Here is a 19,108-nt window from a genome sequence, read left to right on the forward strand (position 1 = left end):
TTTAAACGTGTTAGGACTGGGTTCTGCAAGGCTGCAGGCCCAGACGGCATCCCCAGCCGCGCCCTCAGAACATGCGAGACCAGCTGGCCGGTGTGTTTACGGACATATTCAATCAATCCCTATACCAGTCTGCTGTTCCCACATGCTTCAAGAGGGCCACCATTGTTCCTGTTCCCAAGAAAGCTAAGGTAACTGAGCTAAACGACTACATGCCCCGTAGCACTCACATCCGTCATCATGAAGTGCTTTGAGAGACTAGTCAAGGACCATATCACCTCCACCCTACCTGACACCCTTGACCCACTTTTAAATTTGCTTACCGCCCAAATAGGTCCATTGCAATCAGTCAACCACACTGCACACTGCCCTAACCCATCTGGACAAGAGAATACCTATGTGAGAATGCTGTTCATCGACTTAGCTGGCATTCAACACCATAGTACCCTCCAATTGTCATCAAGCTCGAGACCCTGGGTCTCGATAAACATGCAACTGGGTACTGGACTTCCTGACGGGCCGCCCCAGGTGGTGAGGGTAGGCAACAACATCTCCTCCCCCGCTGATCCTCAATACTGGGGCCCCACAAGGGTGCGTTCTGAGCCCTCTCCTGTACTCCTGTTCACCCACGACTGCGTGGCCATGCACGCCTCCAACTCAATCATCAAGTTTGCGGACGACACAACAGTGGTAGGCTTGATTACCAACAACGACGAGACGGCCTACAGGGAGGAGGTGAGGGCCCTCGGAGTGTGGTGTCAGGAAAATAACCTCACACTCAACGTCAACAAAACTAAGGAGATGATTGTGGACTTCAGGAAACAGCAGAGGGAACACCCCCATCCACATCGATGGAACAGTAGTGGAGAGGGTAGCAAGTTTTAAGTTCCTCGGCATACACATCACAGACAAACTGAATTGGTCCACACACACAGACAGCATCGTGAGGAAGGCGCAGCAGCGCCTCTTCAACCTCAGGAGGCTGAAGAAATCCCCCAGGCTTGTCACCAAAAGCACTCACAAACTTCTACAGATGCACAATCGAGAGCATCCTGGCGGGCTGTATCACCGCCTGCTATGGCAACTGCACCGCCCTCAACCGTAAGGCTCTCCAGAGGGTAGTGAGGTCTGCACAACGCATCACCGGGGGCAAACTACCTGCCCTCCAGGACACCTACACCACCCGATGCTACAGGAAGGCAATAAAGATCATCAAGGACATCAACCACCCGAGCCACTGCCTGTTCACCCCGCTGCCATCCAGAAGGCGAGGTCAGTACAGGTGCATCAAAGCTGGGACCGAGAGACTGAAAAACAGCTTCTATCTCAAGGCCATCAGACTGTTAAACAGCCACCACTAACATTGAGTGGCTACTGCCAACACACTGTCAATGACACTGACTCTACTCCAGCCACTTTAATCATGGGAAATGATGTAAATATATCACTAGCCACTTTAAACAATGCTACCTTATATAATGTTACTTACCCTACATTGTTCATCTCATATGCATACGTTGATACTGTACTCTATATCATCGACTGCATCCTTATGTAATACATGTATCACTAGCCACTTTAACTATGCCACTTGGTTTACATACTTATCTCATATGTATATACTGTACTCGATATCATCTACTGTATCTTGCCTATGCTGCTCTGTACCATCACTCATTCATATATCCTTATGTACATATTCTTTATCCCCTTACACTGTGTATGACAGTAGTTTTTTTTTTTTTGTTAGTTAGTTAGATTACTTGCTCGTTATTACTGCATTGTCGGAACTAGAAGCACAAGCATTTCGCTACACTCGCATTAACATCTGCTAACCATGTGTATGTGACAAATAAAATTTGATTTGATTGATTTGATTTGATTTGATTTTTAGTGTATAGTATAGTGTATAGTAAATACTTTTGTGTTTTTGCATAATGTTGTATACTGTAGTATTTACTGTAGTGTTTTTGCTGAAATTACTGTAGTATTTACAATGTTATTGGTTTTATTATGTTTGACATATAAGTGGAGTCTTTCTCCTTGAGGAAACCTACTGGAGAAATACTAAAAGAGATAATGTTCTATAACTTGTACATAGGACTGGGTTCTGAAAGGATTGTTCAGCGCTTCTGCTCTTTTCTATAACCTGTAGAGAACACATGATATGGTCTATACTTGGCATGTAGGTTTCTCACTAATGGGTGACACAAATTGGGATATAGGGGAGGGGAATGGGCAGGGTATATGCAAATTACATGCTGTAGTATTTACTATCGTTAACGGGTGTAATGTTTTTGCGGACTAGTGTTTTTGCAGATATGACTAGTATTTACTATAGTGTTTTTTTAAATGTAGTATTTACTATAGTATTCTACAGTATACTACAACATTCTATAGTAAGTACTACACATAATTGAGAGATACTACATTAATCCTTGTTAATTAGGCTGGAACAAACAATACAGTCATAATTGCTATGCATTTCTATGGATCACTGTTAGATAAACATGCACACACTGTCAAAACTGCATCAGGGGACAAGCCACATGCATCCTGACAGAATAGGCCAATGTAATAGATAATTACTCCAGTTTCCAGAGTATTTACACTTCCATCCTGACTGAGAGGTTTTCGGACATGGGAGGTCCATGGGTATAGGTCTGGACTTGGCAAGATACCAGGACTCCCCATTCCTCGCCGTAAGCTAAAAGGCCAGGGGAGAGAGGGGGAGGGATGGATGGAAGCAGGAGAGTGATTATGAAGAGCCCAAGCAATTTAATTAGCCACTCGCTTATCTTCTAAAGCTTTGCGTCCAACACATCAGCAGAACAGAACAGGTAGTCAGTCTGGTCACCGATGCCTCAGTCCCCCAGACTAAGGTTGATATTATTTTGGTGAAGTGCTGTCCTGGCCTTAACCAGGAGAGCACAATTTTTTTTAGCTCTTGGTGGACGCTGGGAGCATTTGTAGTTAAGATAGCACACGTATGGCCACCATTTAAATGGCAGCAAATGGGGGGCAGAAATATCCCTCATCATCCGCCCGTGGCAGACTGGTGCTAACTCAGTCAGATTGGGGGATATTATCAGGGAGCTGAGTGGGCTCAGGAGTGTAAATACCCAACAAATGCAGAGCAGAGACCCCACCAACAGATATAAGCGGGGGTGGTTTCAATCTTTTTTAGATTTTTTGGGTTGATATGATGTGGAAACAATGTTGATTCAACCAGTTTTTGCAGAGTGGGTTGTGACTTTCTCTTTTGCTCCTCTCTCTCTCTCTCTCTCTCTCTGTCTCTCTCTCTCTCTCTCTCTCTCTCTGTCTCTCTCTCTCTCTCTCTCTCTGTCTCTCTCTCTCTCTCTCTCTCTCTCACTCTCACTCTCACTCTCACTCTCACTCACTCTCACTCTCACTCACTCTCACTCACTTTCTCCTGTCTTGAGAATGCAAACAGACACACGAACACACTACATACATGCATAGTGCTAGTTATTTGAATCTATATCCTTGAAGACGGTAGAAATGTAATCTCTTCACTGCTCCCCCTGGAGAAAATAATCAATAGCATCAATTAAGAATAATCCGTTTAGTGATTGGAGTTTAACGATTGTGGTAGGAATGGCACGGCTGAATAGTAAATCAGGGATTGAATCACTCAGCACCCTATTACACTGTTCCCTGGGCTGATTGTTGAACCCATAGAATTAGGAATTAGAATACTAGAATGGACATGAATATTTTAGGTTGGCAATCATTCTAATACACAATTTCTGATATATCACATGCCTTTGTTTTATTTTCCTGCATAAGTAAAACAGCATTATGCCTCTTCTGCCATTCATTCCAATTAGACTGGTTTGGATTTTTTTCCCCTGACCAATATGGCTGCCATTTCCACCCCATTCTGGGAATTTGAGGGTTTATGACATAGCCCCTATAGTAATTTAATAGGATCTCTATGGGTGAACCACTGACTGGCCTATCACTTCACATCACCTGAGTTCAAAGTGGATGTGGCATCAATACCTGCTAATTGTGCTGTAGATAATATTTTTATTGAACTGTATTCCTCATAATATTGATATTTTATAAGGTGTTCATTATTTTCACATTTTAACTAATGAGTCATTGAACATGTTTGAATATCCAGTTCTATGTCCTATCGAGCTCGTAAGAAGAGAATAGCCAGGTTGTTAGCAATAGAAAGATCTTCACTCCAATAAACATGGATATGTTACACTGAGCGTTGAATGATGGATGATCCTGTAGTACTTCAAACTACATCAGTATGATCTGCTGAGAGAAATGTGATGAGTAAAAGTGTGTTCTGTTCTCTTTTGGTTCCAGGAAGTAGTTTTGTGGTGAGCATGGGCAGTTTCCTGGATGTGTCTAACTGGCTGAACCCTGCCAAGCTGATCCTATATTACCAGACCAACTCCTCCACCCAGTGGGTCAGAGATTACTGTGGCCAGAGGACCACCGAGCCCTGTGAACAGCTGTGTGACCCAGAGACGGGTTAGTGACACAGACACACACACACACATGTGCATACAGCCAGAGGCACACACACACACTTGTTATTTTATCCTCATGGAGACCTAAAATGTATTTCCATTCAGTCCTATTTTCCCTAAACCTATCCTTGATCCTAACCCCTAATCCTAAACCTAATGCCTAACCCTAAACCTAACCCCTAAACAAAACCATAATTGTAACCCTAGACCTAACCCCTAAGCATAAAATAGCCTTTGTCCTCATGGGGACATGGGACTTTTTCCTTGTCTTACTATCCTTGTGGGGAAATTTGGGGATTTCAGGTCCCCACGAGAATAGAAAAACAACCACACACACACACACACACATCTGGCTGAGGTTTAGCCGCTGATGGGATCTCTACGGCAAATACATTTATTTGCTCTTGACCTTCAGTGCTAATCTCAGGCTCTGGGTCTCATTCAACCCCCGCCAGCCCCGGTTAGGAGTCAAACAGATAAGAGTGGCCAATGTCACAGAGTACTGTGTGGAGAATATTACCCTCCTCTACCCACCACATCCTCTCAATGTGCTTTTAGCACAGCGCTGGGCTCAGAGTGCTGACATTTAGACTTGCTGTCTGATAGCTTTGATACTTCCCTATCGCAGGCCCCTTTCTTTTCACACCAATACTGAAGTCTATAAGGAGCGACCTGAGACCCTAAAAGGTGTTGTCTGATGTGAATTATTAGGAGTGATGATGAATTAGCGCTTTGGCTAAGCTAAGTAAACAGTAAATGTTAGCATCATAAAAGGGAAGGAGAGGCACGGGTTTCTGCTGCATTTGCGTAAACCCTGGAACTCTGCTGAAACCTATAGAATAGGGCTCTCTGATGCTGTATCAGGGATATCAGGGGAATATTTGGGGGGTCTAGGAGGGCAAGTGGTCTCTTGAAAGATGGCAGGGTCTCAAGAATGATTCTGATAGTTTGAGGCTAGATGGGAATGGCGATGTCATTATAGTAGGCTGAAGTTCCAGTTTGATTATAGGGCCAATAGTTTTTCCTGGCATCAGGAGAAACAGGGCCTTAGTATATACCTGACTATTACTTGACTATAAATATAACTCGGTTATTAACTATATATCTGGCTCCATATGAACACGTGCCTTTCAACTTTGTGTGTTTAAACTCTTTGACACCTCCACTGTCCAAACGATCACTTGCCGTGTTTCAATGGATAACACACACATTTTGCATAACCACTCCATCACTCACGCTCGCAGGCAGTCACACATGGGCCAGACGCCTGGCCAACTTTAGTGGGATTTTAATTTGAACAATGGCTCTCCCTTATTAAATCAGTCAACATGGGCCACTATAGTCCAACCTAATGGCTCATGCTCCGGTATTTATGGGCTTTAATCACCATAGCCAACAAAGAGGTAGAAGACTCCTTGCTAATGACCATTAGACTCAATGGGTTGGAGCGCTATCAAAGTCCTATCCCTCGCTACTTAGAGTCATGGTACAGAATCAACGATTCACCAGATGTGTTGATTCGCTCCTCAATTTTTCTTTTTCAATTACCCCCACTTAATGACTGGTGTGCATTGAAGGGCGGTTTTCATGCAAATGTGAAGTGTCACTTTAGTTTTTAATCGGGTTCTCACAGAGTAAGCAGAAAGAGGCTTTGCTTTGCCCAAGAAACTCAGCCGTGAGAGAAATAATCTCGCCGGGGTGGAGAACCATCACTTCAGAACCATCACTTTGTGTTATAATCATCAATCTGGATTCTTTGTCTCATAAAGGAAGTTGTCTGATATGAAAGTAAGGAGGAGAACTAACCAGACACGTAAAGGGGCTATAATGGGACGTTTGTAACAGTCTGTCAACACCTGTTCAATCAGGGGTCAGTATATAGGATATTTTGTTGTTTGATATATTGTTGTTTGAACCATAAGTAAAACATATTGTTCCGTTCCACACAGTTGTTTATTTGAACCCACAAGAAATCCACAACACCAAAACAGTTTAGCACTAACTTTTCATTTGGCTTATCCTCAAATGAATGATTTGATGTGGACCCAGTCCCAAAAACCTACAGACAACACAGTGAAAGCACAGATGGCAGAACGTGTCTGGTCCCCTGGGTGGGATACTTCCCCCTGTCCTACTGTAGTAGAGCCAGTCTAAGTTTATTAACATGGATTACATGCTGTAATGTATGTGCAATTTATATCACCCCAGAGAAGGGCATGTTGAGGGCTGATGCATAATGGAATACAGTAGGAGGCCACTCAACACATCACACATAAACTACTACTGATGGACTTGGCACGGGCAGCATTCTCTGTCTGTGTCATGGTGAGGAAGGTAAATCATACAGTACCTAGATAACTATTCTGCTAAATTGGGAAACATCGATGTATTTGAAAGGTAAGCTATTTTAGACAATACAGCTATTACTTTTTCAGAGAATCCTAGGGACTGTTTATAATGTTCTTGGCGGGCTCTTTCCTTGTGCTGTCACTAATAATGTGAGTATGCCATGTTAGCTTAGACATTCAACCTACCAAAATTAGCATGCTTCTCAGCAGATCTATTTGTCTGCTCTATGTCCTATACATTTTTCAAGGCTATGTTTTCAGTATATGGACAGTTATACGGCACATATCATTCTCCCTACCCCCTTCTTTCTCTCTCTCTCTCTCTCTCTTTCTCTCTTTCTTTCTCTCTCTCTTTCTCTCTCTCTTTCTCTCTCCAAATTAAAAAGATTGTTTGAGTCAGTAATTGGCAACAAATGTACTGTGTCTCTTTGGAGGCTTCTCATCTCTTCTCAGACAGGGAAATTAAAGTCATTCCTCAAAAGAGCACATTCTCATGTTTTCATCTGTCTTCCAGCACACAAGTGGACCCAGTAGAGAGGAGATGGAGACACACTATCTTTATGCTGTTTTCTTCTCAGTGGGTCTTTGTTCCGTTTGCCTAGAGCCCGTATGGTGTTTTGTGTTTCTGTGAAAAGCGTGATTGTGGTACAGCGAATGAAAGGGAGAAAATGGAGATGGGAAAACGAGCAGGGCTGTTTCGACATAATTGAAATGATAGCTTTCAGCGAGCTAGCCCTCTTTTCCTTACACTAGCAGCTGATCATGTGTGAGAGAACTCTTAGAGGAAAATACACTGAGTATACCAAACATTAAAAACACCTTCCTAATATTGAGTTCACACTTTTTACCCTCAGAAAATCCTCAATTCGTCGGGGCATGTACTCTACAAGGTGCTGAAAGCGTTCCACAGGGATGCTGGCCAATGTAGAATCCAGTGCTTCCCACATTTGTGTCAAGTTGGCTGGAAGTCCTTTGGGTGGTGGATCATTCTTGATCATTCATATGGGAAACTGTTGAGCGTGAAAAACCCAGCAGCATTGCAGTTCTTGGCACAAACCGGTACACCTGGCACCTACTATCATACCCTGTTCAAAGGCACTTAATATTTTCTTTCCCAATGGCACACATACACAATCCATGTCTCAATTGTCTCAAGACTTAAAACTCCTTCTTTAACCTGTATCCTCCCCTTCATCTACACTGATTGAAGTGGATTTAACATGTGACATCAATAAGGGATCATAGCTTTCACCTGGATTCTCCTGGTCAGTCTATGTCATGGTAAGAGCTGGTGTTCTGAATGTTCAGAATACTGAAGTACAGCTTTGTTGAAGTGATGTATATGTATATTTAACTCTCTTGTAGTTACTGAATGTGAGAATGTATTTTAGGGGTAGATTTGTGAGATTTTGTGAGACTTTGCTTTTGATATGGTCCTCTGTCACTAGAATGACTTATTGTTGAGCTTTTTCTCTCTTAATTCATAAAGCTGAATCAATTTGCATTCATATCTATGCAGTAATGCTTTGGTAAACAATATGAGCGGTTTATCTATAGAAGCAGTGTTTATTTTTATTACAAATCAGCTGCTTCCAAAATATGCTACAGATGATGTGTGAATGGACCAGTTGTTATGTGGGTTTACTAGCAGATCCTGTCTCTTCAACGTTTCCTAGCTAAACACCTGCCTTTATCCATCCACCACTCCTTCCAAAACTTCAAAATGCACACTACACAGGTCCCCTAAACCCTAGCCCTGACATCATCTGTGCTCACTCATTCCAACTTGCCTTTACTGGCTCACAATAAGGCCTGGGAAACAATCGGTGCAATGTGCAGTTTTGTAAACGAACCACTGCTGGAGAATGAGGAGCGTCTGATAAGCTGTCATTGAAAAAAAGGCGGCGGCAAGGGGGATCTAAATTCATTTCCTGGCCCTGTGAACTTGCCTCTGCACCGAATGAAAGTCAAATGCCTGAGAAGGAGATAAAGCCCGAAGACTTTCAAGAAAGCAAACACGCACCACCTGATAACACATCTATTATGAAAATTCCACGCAAAGGCATTATCTGAGGCGGGGGTCCTGAACGCATGCCTCAAAGCAAGATAAAATATCTGTGGTGATGAGGATTCAATAGAACCCCGATAACAGAGAGGGACGTTCTTTTGGAGATGCTGTATTAATGACAGATGAGATTTTTAGTTCCCCCTCCTTTTAACATAGTGATGTGTAAGTTGTTGTTGGGGAATCAGAATTGAGTGGGAGAATGTATCAGATCAATCGACAAACAATTAAATTCCTTTCAAAATACTTGATTTACCCAATAAAGGGTGCAAGTTGTAAGTACAAGCACACTCCTATACTCCTATACGAACACACATTTCACTTTACATCCCCTCTGTGTTGTATCACCAGTTGGCCAGCTGCAGTCATTTTACTCAGCTACCTCAAACACTGTCTCTGTGTCACTCCACCGTCCCTTAATGCCACCTAGTCTACCATTACCACACCATTGTGTCATCCTGGCTTGATAAACAATCTCCTGGCCTCTTCCTCCCTGCCTTAACTATCATCCTCATCTCATGTGAGGTGTCACAGTGGAAGTCATTGGCTGAATGACATGGCTCCACTGGCCCTGTGTATACGGATGTCTCCTTCTGCCTCAGTGGCGTGTGAATGGGTTTGGTCCGGGGCCAGCTCAATCACACACACGCACAGGCACCTGGACACACACAAAGGCATACACGCACCCACCCACACGCTCAAACACACAAACACACACACACACTCTAGATAAATCCCTCCGGCTTATCAGTAATGCCACACCACCTGCTCCTCCAGCCATCGGCCACATTAGCACATCTCAGCACGGGGAGGATACATGTGAAATAGCATCACCTCTCTCGTTCAGGATTTCATGAAAGCCCAACCTCCCTTCTTTCCCTCCCTTCATTTTCTCCACCAACAAATTTTCAGAGATTTCTACCACAACTAATAGGTGGTGAAATGGCTAGGTCGTTTTTGGAACGATCCGGCTTTATCAGCCCTATTCATCCAGTCCACCACCCCACCCTCCCAATAGCTGATGTTGAGGATGAATCTCCTCAAGGTCCAGACACAGAATGTCTTCCCCCCTGGAATGGTTGTAACGGTGGAAATATGCATCGGGACAACAATATCTCTTTCCTGTGTCCATGCTGTGAGCCTTGAAATGTGAAAATGGTCCACATGGCCTGTGCAAGATAGGGAAAGCGTTCTAATGAAACGTGTCATTAGTCACTTCAGGTTGGCTGCAGGGAAAGAGAAGGAGGGAGATGATCAGTTACTGGTCTCCAAATTTAGTCAGCTGGTGATTGTCACGCAAATAACTGTCGGTCTCACAGTAATTGACCATTAATTAACAAACACATTTAGCATCTCCTGGATTACACACGTAGCCTACAGGCCATTTTAAAAAGTCTAAAAGTCTACACCATCACAATAAATCCATTATTTATTTTAGACTGGTCTAAAGAGGCATGATATGAAGAAATGTAGTCTATTTCAGAAGAAAATAGTTGCATTCTCTGAGTTGTCCTTATGTTAGGTACTGATGTGGCTATGCCAAATGGCTGTAGGCTACACTAGTTCCTTTAGCCTACAGGATCTGCTTAGTATTCCATGGCATTATTTTGTATTATTTTATAGTATGAAGAATACAATTGAACAAAACTGAACAAAATATAAGTATTTTCTCCACAATTTGACAAGCACTTGATAATTCCTTTGTGGCCCTAATGCACCCTAAAAATAAAATCCATGCTTTTTGCGGCCCGGAGTGCTGCGTTGTGCCCTCCTCCCTGAGTGTGCTGCTCAATTCAAAGTGTCTCTCGCTCACATGGCTCTCCCTCACGTGATCGGGTCTTTTGAAGATATTGGAAGAGCTGTCAACATTTACTTTTCGTTAGCCAACAAGATGAGTGTTGACGAACAGCAGAAGCACTATCCTATGTCAATCTACTATCCCCCAAAGTACAAAAGTCAACCTATTCTGTTCTGTGAGATAGATACCAAATTAATACAACCACTAGCATCAACAACAATAAAATGATGCAATGTGGCTGACCCAACAGATCAGAATGTTTAGCTTAAAATGTTGATCAACTTTGAGGCTATTTCTTCACATTATAAGCACAGCAAATGTGCACACGGTAGTAAGCGTGAATGTTCCACTAGCGGGAAAACACCATTATCAAAAGGGACCACAAATGCGATTTATGCATGTAATGCTTTTATTATAAAGGTGCATTTTTATGGTGAAAATGATCTTCCCCAAAGTTGAAACTCACACGCTGCTTATGTATACCACTTAGGCTCTACACCCCTTCTAAAGGGGATTCATGTGCTTCATTTTAAGAAGTTATTTGGACACTTTAGTTGTGATACAAACCTTATTAAAACATATAGGCCTATGGGCTAGGCTACACGAGGTGTGTGACTATGATTTTTTTTAAAGTTGCAAAAAAAAGGCATGGTTTCTTATGCTAGGCATCATTCACAAGTCATAATATATCATTCACAGGTGAAAGGCTAGAATTGTCACCCATCAGACCATTCTTGATTTAATCTGGTCTTTACATATACTAAATAATATGTGTGATATTTGTTTTGATTTATAATGGACCATTATCATGCACCTGTATCGAAACAGGGGCAGAGGAAAAAACGAATTCAATCTGTGCACTTAAATAGCGAATGGAGGACGCTTTTCCCCATGGTTTATTTTCATGCCAGCCAGGTAGGCTATACTCCTAAGTAAAGATAAGCAATGTGTTTAATATTAGGAAAGTAGAGAAATAAATATAGTAGGCAAAGCCTATAGAACGCTGAAGGGATAGTCTTCTTTTTTAATAGAGGCCATCACTCAGTTGCATAGCCTATAGAAATATTGCGCAACATGAGCTCATGGGCACTCATGAAGTGTTTGATTCGATTTTCAAATGCATTTGCATTGATGTCAGAGTGATTAGAGGGACAATAGAGTGCTGAGTACCAGGCAGTTAGCAGGTTTGGTAGGCTATTAATGACCATCAGCAGTATCAGAGCTTGGAGAAGCCTAATTACCGTGACTAAATGGTCACGTGAAATTTAACTGACTTCATGACTCATGACCCCTGGTGTGGCGGTAATATGTTTACCGCAACAGCCCTAGTCTCCAGTTAACGCTCACTCTACTGTTTTTCAGTTTGGCTTTCATTTAGAAAACAAGAAATGCGCTGATGAGGGATTCTGGTTGCCAAAAGCATTTATGAAAGAGTTTGTTGTGAAGATTTTAGAGATGAGATGAGCGATTGAGAAATGCATGTGCATGTGTGTGAGAGAAAGAAGGCGAGAGATAGCGATAGATCCAGAAAGGGAGAGAGAGAGAGAGAGAGAGAGAGAGAGAGAGAGAGGAAGGTGCAGGAGAGAAGTACAAGTTAGCATTGGCTTCCGACACAGGGACATAACAATGTTATTCACAAGTTCATCTGACTCTGGGGAAGTCCTGAAGTATCCCTTTAAATAAGGGTACAAAATAATATTGAAGTGATTTCCTGACCTTTCAATGATCTCTTTTAGATATAGGACAGACACTTTAAAACATACTTTGTTTTGATTTAGTAAGTCAAAATTCAATGTTTCATCATCTAATACAATTTTTTATACCTACAGGGGTCTTAAAATGTAAAATCAAATAAATTATCCTTGGTATTAACAACTTTAAAATATTCCATATGTCAGCTTAGTAGAAACCCAGCCCCGGTACTTTAGACTCTATAATTGCCTTACATTTGTGAAATTCCTGAAGTAATTGCTCTGAATTATCATCCCTCAACATATGACCTTTTTTTGACGACAACATTTAGTTTTGTTTTGCCATTTTTTGTTGGGGTGGTTACAGGTACAATATTCATATTCGTTTAAAAAAAATCCTCATTAAAAGCTTCTGACTAAAGAAGGATAAAATGTTCCTTTATGAGCAAAGGAAGCTCTCACCTCCGACATCAAGGCCTTTCGAATTTGCCACTGCCATTCAGCAGGTAGCTAGCAACACAAGAAATTGGTGCACATTCTCACATCATTAAGGTAGTAGCTGTTCCCTGCTAGCCAAGGTGCTTGTGCCTGAATCCGTTATGTCCCCGGCTCATAAACTCACTTAATGAATTATTAAGAACTTGGTGATAAAATGTGAATGGTTTTTCATGACTCCTGCTAATATATTTATTTCAGTTTTATAACCCCATGAGGGACCATGGGCCAGTCAACAGGAGGGTTATTCTGTGCAATGCTAATGTTATGGCCGACTTTTACCGCCAATGACAATGCATTTTTATAGGTTTTCCACGCTAGTGGTGCATATGGAGCTATGCACAACTGTGCACAAATCTCCATAATCGCAGTTTGACCATATGAAATCATTGACTGGCTAACAAAACTCCTTGCTCCAGCCAAAACGCTACGCCATGCCCACAGACGTTCCCTCTCCGCAGTGAGTTTGGATCTGAGTCGCTCCCGAAGAATTCTAGAATGGAAATCCATTCTAGAGCGTCTGATTGGTCTCAGAATCCGATGGGTTGGGCCAGAGCCAGAACACATGTGGGTAAAGGGGAGTTTTTGAAATGTGGAATTCAATTAGTACACACATATGTGAAATATATGTACATATGTGAAATAGGACAGCTATAAGCACCCACCAAATTATTATTATATAGATACTGAGAAAGAACTGTTTTTTAATTTTGTTTATTGTGTTTTTCACTCTGACTACCATTTGAATATTATCAAATCATATCAAATTATATTTGTCACATGCACCGATTACAACAGGTGTAGACCTTACCGTGAAATGCTTACTTACAAGCTCTTAACCAACAATCAAGTTCAAGAAATAGTTAAGAAAATATTTACAAAAAAACCTTTAATGAGGTTAATGAAAAAATGAGTAGTGAACATCCCATATACATTTCAACAAGTAAGAGGTGAGGATGAGAATATCAAAAGTAGGAAAGTATTCTCCCTGAGAAAGAATTGTCTGCAGTTAGATAAACAATGTGATCATCATGTTCCTGTCAGTAAGACTCAAGTGCCCCCAGCGGAGGTCATTTGACAACAGACATTTGTTACCCACTCCCCCAATTCAAATGGTCACATAGGTTCATAGCAAAACACTGTATAGTTCTGTAACAACAGAGTGACATTCAGGAACAAAATGTTCAGCGGTAGACTGGGGCTTTGGTGGATGAGAGGCAGCCTGAACCATAGTGCAGTGATAATGCCTGTATTAGTCCCTCACTCCGCAACTCAAGATGTTCCATAGGCCCATAGAAAACGACTTATTTCTGTAACATCAGAGGAGTGTTGAGAAACGCAATGTTCTGCAGTAGACTCAGGGCTCGGTTGGGATGAGAGGCAATGTAAACCACAGAGCAGTGATAATGCCTGCATGGCAGAAGACACAGAGGGCGCTTTCCCCTTATTCAGTGTTTGTTTTTTAGAGATCTTTTTTTTAACGTTTTATGAATCTGCCGCCTCAAATCTACTGAGAGATCATAAATCAGCTCCCTGAGGCCTGGGTAGAACAGGCCTGGCGCTTTCCCCCTGCTATGATTATGTATGGATTAAAAACACGTGAAATGAAAGATGCATCATGTGCCATACTGTACCCCCCCCCCCCCCGCCTTGGATGCTTTCATCCGAGCAGAGGTGAGAGGGAAAAAGATACAATGAGTATCAAAAGCCGCATTTTACTCTTCTCAATTTTTGTTGACTTTGCATTCATTCTTTATTTTTTTAGTTGTTTTGTAGATAGAGTATGTGCAGATTCATAATTCACTTTGCTTTACACCTTTGCTGTTTTAGCGAAGTGTCCTTGCACTGTTTATGTTATGCTATGGAACACTACCTTTTCAGAGCACCACCCCTTATCCTTGGCATCTATCTTTTCAAAGGCACTGTTGCCACTATGCTCTTGTCATACAGTAGTCTACCATAAAAGCTATGAATTGAATGTTTGCTTTCTGCCATTGAAAATGTTGCGGGTCCAAAGTGAAAAGGAATGTTGGTTTAGTTGATAGAGGGATGGGGTCACGAGAAAAAAGTCTGGCCATTTCAAGTATACATCACACCAAGACGTACCACAGTCATATGTTATATTGTTGTGATGGTACTTCCTACCGATATATCTACAATTTCATAGGAGTTGCTTACAAAATAGAAGGAGAATACTATATGATGGCCCCTGTGTATGTGTGGTGCATCGTAGAGGTAAATACATGCTTTTCCCTCAGAGAATACATCTGATGGGCGTCATTAAGAGAGGACTGGGTGTGAAGTACATGTAGTTAGATGCCATTTGAGAGAGAGTTCAGGAATGGGTGGTGGTAGAGATGGAGTCAGGGAGAGAACATGAAGGTTTGTTTGTTGTAGAGGAGGGTTAGATGGAGGGAGTGAAGTAGAGAGTAACTAGATAAGTGTGGTAGATGTGTACAGGGTTGTGGTTAGAGTGCTGTTAGAGGTTAGAGCTTGTTACAGCAATGGTTTGGAAAGTTGTTCTTGTTGATGGGGATGGAGAGAGTACTGTGAGTCAAGAGTGGAGAGGTTTGATTACATTTTTCTTTTAAATTTGTAACTTTTTGCCCCTTTTTCTCCCCAATTTTGTGATATCCAATTGGTAGTGGCAGACTTGTCCCATCGCTGCAATTCCTGTATGGACTCGGGAGAGGCGAAGGTCGAGAGCCATGCATCCTCTGAAACACAACCCTGCCAAGCTGCACTTCTCACTTAAATCAGAAGCCAGATGCACCAATGTGTCGGAGGAAACACAGTCCAACTGGTGACCGTGTCAGCGTGCATGCGCCTGGCCTACCACAGGAGTCGCTAGATCGCGATGGGACAAGGACATCCCGGCCTGCCATACCCTCCCCTAACCCGGACGGTGCTGGGCCAATTGTGCACATCCTCATAGGTCTCCCGGTCGCGGCCGGCTGCGACACAGCCCGGGATCGAACCCGGATCTGTAGTGACACCTCAAGCACTGTGATGCAGTGCCTTAGACCGCTGGCCACTAGGAAGCCCCACAGTGTTTTTTAACTCAGAGTGTTTGGGGTTAAATGTTCATGGTCAGACAGTGTCTAGAATAAAGAGAATGTGAAGTTTATAAGACACCATGGGTGGATCAGAACATTCCAGGGGTAGAGAAGGGGGTGAATGTTGAAGTTGTAGGGGGGCGTATTTACTCCAGTTTAGAGTTCCAGCATGTCTGAGGTGGAGATTGAGGTGAGGCTTGCTATTGTTAGAGAAGAGGCGGGAGATTGGTGTTGAGCAGTAGCTGCCAAACTAAGTCCAATGCCAACTGATTAACTGATTATTGCCTAATTATGGATGAGCTGGGAGGCCCTGGAAGACACACAGGGTAATTTATTCGGCTCCGGGAGGAATTCATATATCTGTCACTTTGTTCCCCCCCCCATCCTGCAGGTGAATGCAGCTGTCATGAGGGCTATTCCACTGACCCGGTGCATAAACATCTCTGTGTTCGCAGTGACTGGGGACGCAACGAAGGGTGAGTCCTGCCGGCTCTGCCCTGCACACTCACTGTCACCTCACTGATGAGACAAGAGGAGAAGAAAGGCAGAGTGAGAGGGGGCGGGAGAGAGCGAAAGGGAAATGGATAGGGAGGGAGGGAGGGATAGGGAGAGGGTAAGATGGGGAGAGAGATAGAAAGGGAGAGGGAGATGAGACATTCATCACCTTGCCTTGTGCCCAGTCAAGTGTAAGCTCTCTTCCTGACTCAGACTCTGCATGCTGATTAACTCGACTGGCCCAACAGCTGGGCCAATAAAATGGCAGCCTCCTCTAGCTATGCAAATCCCCCATCATCATGATGAACTCGGTCCCCACCCACCAATCACAGATCCAATCCCATTTCGCCAATTCAAGAGTAAAGGAGGATCATCTTTGGTATTTAAAGCGAGAGTTATTTGTATAACATGACCTTGCATAACTATGTTGTACTGAGCAGAAACCTGTACTGTATATCAACTCACTTACTTATTAATCTATTCATTTTGTAATATGGTGTATTAACATTTTCCTGCCTCTGATTTTTCCTCTGCAATTTAGCTTATTTTGATCGTGCATGAATGTATAAGAAGAGTGTGTTTATACATGTGCATTGTTCAGTGTATACATACAATGGTCCTCTTCCTCCCTGCTCTCTCCCCAGTCCCTGGCCCTACACTAACCTGGAGAAGGGTTATGACCTCGTCACAGGGGAGCAAACGCCAGAAAAGATATTCAGGTGAGGAGACATGTTAATCCAAGCGCCCTCGTCTGAGAGCATAGCTGGTGGTCTGCCAAAATAATGTCTTTCAGATCAACTACTTTGAAGTCTGGGGAAACTGGAACGTTGTGTACACTACCAGCCACTTCCACGCACTATAGGATCTGGGACTGTGTGATTGTTACCTCCGAAAAACCCACCTCTGCTTCTGCTCTGAACACAATAGCACACACACAATAGTGTATGACCGATAGTACACAATAATGCATACACACACACACACACACACACACACACACACACACACAGAGAATGCGGCCCTGTGAAGAAATAGCCAGAGGGTATGTCATGGACAGGGCTTTTAAGTACTCTTAGTGCCAGTCTTTGTCACCGGGCCTTTCTTGACAGGGACATTCTCTGTGACATTTTCCTGAGGAGTGCTAATGCTCCGTACAGTTGGATGTGGCTGTGCCAGTCAATAGAACCTTTCAAGGGCTTCTAACCCATGCCTTTGGCAAATTAGTGGTTTTCTTCAAAAGACCCCCTTTCTGGGGTATGTTGTAATTGGGGAGGTCATGAAATTGGGAAGGGGTGTCAGAGAATATAGTTTAACCTCCCAAAATAAGAATAGACTAGGTGATGTAAGAGTGAACCAGTAAAAAATATTAAATGGGGCTGTAGGTTTTTATGGCACCGCAGAATAATCTTAAATCCTATGATGAATTTGTCGCTCTGAGCCCCTACCTTGCAGTTGAGAGAGATAATTATATTTCAAATATTGCCTTTCTGTCGCTCTTGTCAGAATCACTACAGATCTTTTCTCAGCTTTTCATGAATAAGCTGTTTTCCCTGGCATAATCAAATGCCTGGAAGTTTATAGGGAAAAAAACATATCTCATATTTATTTTTCTTAACCGAACTGTCATCACCCTCTGATTCTCTCCTGTATTCACACACATGCATATGTACGTGCATACACACACACACACTTGTACCACCCACACACACACCTTTGATAAAGCCTCCAGGTGTGTGTGATGGATGGGGAGAAGAGCAGGGGCCGATCAATGGGCTCTATAGTGAGAGGACGGAGTGAGCGGGATACTGGCTGTCAGTGTCTTATTTATGAGTGGACATGGCCATTGATCAGGCCTGATTCATTGTGTTCCTGTCTATATCCCAGGTCAGGGCCGGTCGCACTCTGCCCACTGCTCTGAGCACCTCTTTAAATGACTACTGACAAAGAGCTTATAAAATGAGATATTGGCTGAAGTCTCCATAACATAACGCAGCATTGGCAATGGCTTAACGTCAGTCACAAGGCCATGACAGCCAGCCTAAGCCACGTTGCGTAAACCATTAGCAGGAGATGTTATTATGATTCATAATAGTTCTCTTTCAGTCTTTGATAATGACACACACAATGTACATTTGATTTGAATACAATATTGAGTAATAACTCAATATCTGAGAATTGTATTAAAATCAAATGTATATTTTGTGTATCATTATTGAAGACTGAAAGATAATCTACACAGATTCTTTCTGCAAGGTAATAACTTATTGATATCTGTGTATTCACAACTTCCGTTTATACCTTATTTATGCCTGTGTTTCTTATTCACTGATAATTCATGGAAATGCAGTTTTGATGGAGCCTACGAGAATACATTTTCTCTTCATATTCCTACTCCTTTAGTGGATAAAACATTTGCAGCTCAAGCTAATGACCCAACTCGTTTAGAGAACATTTGTTGCTTGATCAGTGATCACACTGCACACTCAATGCTGATTCTAGGGTTAGAGTTTATACACAGGGATTAACAGTAATAAACTGTATGTAAACTATTTAAAATGTTTAATGATAATTGTGTAACATGACATAATGTTAATTGCTGTGGTAGAACTGATTATATTAACACTACTGCTGTAGCGCTGTTGAATGACT

The 19,108-nt window shown here is 42.5% G+C and overlaps 1 protein-coding gene across 1 annotated transcript in view; it reads left to right on the top strand.

Annotated features, from left to right (window-relative positions):
* LOC112219326 (astrotactin-2-like) overlaps positions 1 to 19,108 on the top strand; it is a 407,720-nt gene that overhangs the window by 186,599 nt on the left and 202,013 nt on the right. The window contains exons 7-9 of the mRNA XM_024380472.2: positions 4,345 to 4,512; positions 16,356 to 16,440; positions 17,104 to 17,178. Of these exons, the coding sequence (XP_024236240.2) occupies positions 4,345 to 4,512; positions 16,356 to 16,440; positions 17,104 to 17,178 (328 nt within the window). The remainder of the gene's footprint in view (positions 1 to 4,344; positions 4,513 to 16,355; positions 16,441 to 17,103; positions 17,179 to 19,108) is intronic.

This window comes from Oncorhynchus tshawytscha, linkage group LG20 (assembly GCF_018296145.1).
Source record: "Oncorhynchus tshawytscha isolate Ot180627B linkage group LG20, Otsh_v2.0, whole genome shotgun sequence".
Classification (NCBI taxonomy): Eukaryota; Metazoa; Chordata; class Actinopteri; order Salmoniformes; family Salmonidae; genus Oncorhynchus; species Oncorhynchus tshawytscha.